We start from the raw sequence: 4774 nt of genomic DNA, 5'->3' as shown, positions 1-4774 counted from the left end.
AGTGGCTGGGTGAACATCATGTGGTTGCAATTGGGTTGAACACATTCTGAAGTACACACTCCTCAAATCCAGGATTACACAGTCATGTTCTCAAAAACACACTGTTTCACAACCCTCACCAATGATCTCTAGCAGAATGTCTTCAATTCCTGCGGCAGCTTTCCTTTATTAGCACTATCCAACTGAGACACTTATTTTATCCTCAAGGCTTCCTGAAGGATTGGACATAGAAAAATCAGGTTAATTTTGCTCACTAGGTAACTGTACATACAATAAAGAAGTTCAGCATTGTTGTTGCTTTCTTTGTCTATCAGAAACCATAGCTTCAGTTCGTCAAACTGATGAAGAACCCTGTTCATGCAGGGTTTAATGGAAAGCCACCTTGCTTCAGAAAGCTGCAGTATCTTCTGGTGGTCTGGAAGTCAAGGAAAGGCCAAGGGGGTGTTCGGAGGTAGGGGCTGACAGGTGATGCTGAAAGACATCAGCTGATGGTCAGAGAGAGGGAATGCAGCAACGGAGAGAGCAGTGCTTGGTGATCCACTGATAACAGGCTAGGTGTGAGGAACTTCTCAGACTGTGAACTTCAGCAATGGTGAGCTCACCCAAACTGGTACAGAACACGAGGAGATATTCTTTCCCCCTGTCATCACTCAGGTTTATAGTTTTTATCCCCCGGCGATCACCATCTGCAGGTGTATTTTCCCATTTTCTCACGAAGCTCTTTGGTTTTGACCCCATAAATGACAGGGTTGAGCATGGGGGGGATGAGGAAATAGAGGTTTGACAAGATGATGTGAACATGGGGAGCGATGCCCTGACCAAACCGCTGTGTCAGATTGGAGAAGAGGCCAGGAGGATAAGAAATCATCATCACACAGATGTGAGCTGTGCAGGTGTTGAAGGCTTTCTGGTGGGCTTTCTTGGATGAGATTCTGAGCACAGCCCTGATGATCAGACCATAGGACAGGGCAATGAGAGTTAGGTCTAACACAATGATTACAAATCCTACCACCAAGCCATATATCCTGTTCACTGTGATGTCCCCACACGACATCTTCGCCACAGCTATGTGCTCGCAGTATGTATAGGGGATAATGTGGTTGGCACAGAATGGCAGCCTGCTTAGGATCAAGGGCAGGGGCAGAACAAAGAGAACAGCTCTTAATAAACCCAGGAGCCCTAGCTTAGCTATTCGTACATTGGTGACAATAGTGGCGTATCTCAGAGGGTTGCATATGGCAATGTAGCGATCGAAGGCCATTGTCACGAGAATGGCTGACTGCATAATAGAAATTGCATGAATGAAGAACATCTGGGTGAGGCAGCCATCCACAGTAATGCCTTTCAAATCGAACCAAAATATAAAGAATGTCTTCGGCATGATGGAGGTTGATGTGCCGATGTCTGTGACTGCCAGCATGCAGAGCAGCAGGTACATCGGCTTGTGCAGGGTCTGCTCTTTGCCTACAACAAACAGAACCGTGAAATTTCCCAACAGGCCCATAATGTAGAACATCGAGAAAGGGATGGAAATCCAGGTGTGAGCAGCTTCCAGACCAGGGATGCCCATTAAGATGAATGTTGAAGGATCAGAGGGAGTGAGGTTGAAAGCTGCCATCAGGTAGTCAATGCATCAGTCAGGCTCAGAAATACTCAAGGTGCCTGTGAATGGAGAGAAGCACAGTGAGGTTGGTAATACACTTTATAACAAATAATATGGTAAATACTTTATAATAGGGCTGTCGATTAATCTCAGTTAACTCATGTGATGAACTCAAAAAAATGAATCTCAATGAATCACACTGTTAAACAGTAGAATACCACTTGAAATTTTAAAAATATTTTTGGATGTTTTCCTACATTTTCAAATATATTGATTTCAGTTATAACACAGAAAAAAAGAGTGCAGTTCTCACTCTATATTATTTTTATTACAAATTTTGCACTGTAAAAATGATAAACAAAATAAATAGTATTTTTCAATTCACCTCATACAAGTACTGTAGTGCAGTCTCTTTATCCTGAAAGTGCAACTTACAAATGTAGTGTTTTTTTTGTTACATAACTACACTCAAAAAACAAAACAAAGTAAAACTTTAGAGCCTACAAATCCACTTAGTCCTACTTCTTCCTCAGCCAATTGCTCAGAGAAACAAGTTTGTTTTCATTATGGGAGATAATGCTACCTACTTCTTAATCACTGATCATTTTCATTTCCATCCACTGGACTCTCCAATTTGTCCACATCCTTTCTGTAGTGGGGGGCCCAAAACTGGATGCAAAACTCAAGATGTGGCCTCACCAGTGCCGAATAGAGGGGAATAATCAATTTCCTTAATCTGCTGGCAATGGGCCTACTAATGCTGCCCAATATGCCATTAGCTTTCTTGGCAACGAGGGCACACTGCTGACTCATATCCAGCTTCTCATCCACTGTAATGCCCAGGTCTTTTTCTGCAGAACTGCTGCCTAGCCATTTGGTCCCTAGTCTGTAGCAGTGCATGGGATTCTTCCATCCTAAATCCAGGATTCTGCACTCATCCTTGTTGAACTTCATCAGATTTCTTTTGGCCCAATTCTCCAATTTGTCTAGGTCACTCTGGACCCTATCCCTACCCTCCAGTGTATCTACCTCCCCCCCATCCCCCGCCAGCTTAGTGTCATCTGTGAACTTGCTCAGGATGAAATCCATCCCATCATCCAGATCTTTAATAAAGATGTTGAACAAAATCGGCCCCAGGATCGACCCCCGGGGCACTCCAATTGATACCGCCTGCCAACTAGACATCGAGCCATTGATCACTACTCATTGAGCATGACAATCCAGCCAGCTTTCTATCCACCTTATAATCCAGGGACTGAGGTGAGGCTGTAATTCCCGGGGTTTTCCTTATTCCCTTTTTAAAATGAGGGCACTATATTTGCCTTTTTACAATCATCTGGGACCTTCCCCAATCAGCACGAGTTTTCAGAGATAATAGCCAGTGGCTCAGCAGTCACATCAGCCAATTCCATGGACTTGTGTATGCTCAGCTTTTCTAAATAGTCCTTATCCTGTTCTTTCACCACTGAGGGCTGCTCACCTCCTCCCCATACTGTGCTGCCCAGTGCAGCAGTCTTGGAGCTGACCTTGTCTGTGAAGTCTGAGGCAAAAAAAGCATTGAGTACTTCAGCTTTTTCCACCTCATCTGTCACTAAGTTGCCTCCCCCATTCAGTAAAGCTCCCACACTTTCCCTGACCTTTTTTCTTTTTGCTAACATACCTATAGAAACCCTTCTTGTTATCCTTCACATACCTTGCTAGCTGCAACTCCAGTTCTGTTTGGCCTTCCTGATTACATCCCTGTATGCACGAGCAATATTTTTATACTCCTTCATAGTCATCTGTCCAAGTTGCCACTTCTTGTAAGCTTCCTTTTTGTGTTTAAGTTCACTGAAGATTTCACCATTAAGCCAAGCTGGTCGCCTACCATATTTGCTAATCTTTCTGCACATTGGGATGTTTGTTTCTGCGTGCTCCATAAGACTTCTTTAAAATACAGCAAGCTTTCCTGGACACCTTTCCCCCTCATATTAGCCTCCCAGGGGATACTGCCCATTAGTTCCCTAAAGGAGTCAAAGTCTGGTTTCCTGGAGTCCAGGGTCCATATTTGCTACTCTACTTTCTTCCTTTTGTGAGGATCCTGAACTCAACCATCTCATGGTGACTACTGCCCAGGTGGCCATCCTCTTCTACTTCCCCTACCAATTCTTCCTTGTTTGTAAGCAGTAGGTCAAAAGGATGATCGTCAGTGTCAATAACTGCGACTAGTATGCCAACTGAAGGGAAAAACTTCAACTCCTCAAACACCTGACAAGATTCTAATTTAACTTTGTGAACTCTGGACACGGACCTGGGTGTCATGGTACACAGTTCCCTGAAACCCTGCTCACAGTGCAAGCACAGACAGAAACTAAGGAAAACATTGGGATCCAGGAGGAACAGGATGGGAAATCATACCGAAAATACAACGCCATGAGATCAGTCAGACAATATTTCACCCTCCTCTTTACTACTGGGCATCCTTCTCACACAGTATATTGCAGAACTAGAGGGGTTCAGACAAGGTCAATGATCAAGGGGCTGGGGAAACTGTCACATGGAAAGAGATTGAAAAGACTGGGATTGTTACCTTACAAAGGAGATGAATAAGAGGGGACATGAGAAAAGTCTATAAAATACTGACTGGTAGAGGGTAGGTTGAGAATGTGATGTGCCTGTCTCTTAACACAAGATCAAGAGGATATTCAATTAAAATGAAACATGGCACATTCAAAACAGTTAAAAAAAGAATGCTTTCTTCACTCAGTGCCTAATTAGGCTGAGGAATGTGTTGCCTCAAAAGGTAGATGAGGAAGGGTTTGTACATTTATATGGATAGTGAAACTATCCAGTTACAATAGTTACAGCTAAATACATATTTTGGAAATTCTATATGGCCATGTGTTTCAGGGCACAAGCCCATCTCTAGCTGTTTGACATTAGGGTGACACACTCAGGATGCTTAGGTCATCCACCACTACCCCATCCACCTACTGCTGGGTTTCTTACACCTTCTGCAGCACCTGTGGCTGTCACTGTGACACTGGATTAGATGGACTATAGGTCTGATCCATGATGCAATTCCTATGTTGGAAAGGAGCCCAGGTCCCCCATGGAAACAGACATTCTCATTCTGGGCTATGACTATGCTCAACAAAATGGTCAGGAAGGGCACAAAGGTCTTGGTATTTA

General features: G+C 43.7%; 1 protein-coding gene across 1 annotated transcript; it reads right to left on the bottom strand.

The window, feature by feature from the left end:
- Positions 1-679: 679 nt before the first annotated feature.
- Positions 680-1618, bottom strand: LOC120395051 (putative olfactory receptor 52P1). The gene has a single exon (XM_039519245.1). The coding sequence runs from the start codon at positions 1616-1618 to the stop codon at positions 680-682; it is 939 nt and encodes a 312-aa protein (XP_039375179.1).
- Positions 1619-4774: the final 3156 nt, after the last annotated feature.

This window comes from Mauremys reevesii, unplaced genomic scaffold (genome assembly GCF_016161935.1).
Source record: "Mauremys reevesii isolate NIE-2019 unplaced genomic scaffold, ASM1616193v1 Contig91, whole genome shotgun sequence".
NCBI lineage: Eukaryota > Metazoa > Chordata > Testudines > Geoemydidae > Mauremys > Mauremys reevesii.
This window is presented reverse-complemented; position numbering and strand designations above follow the sequence as displayed.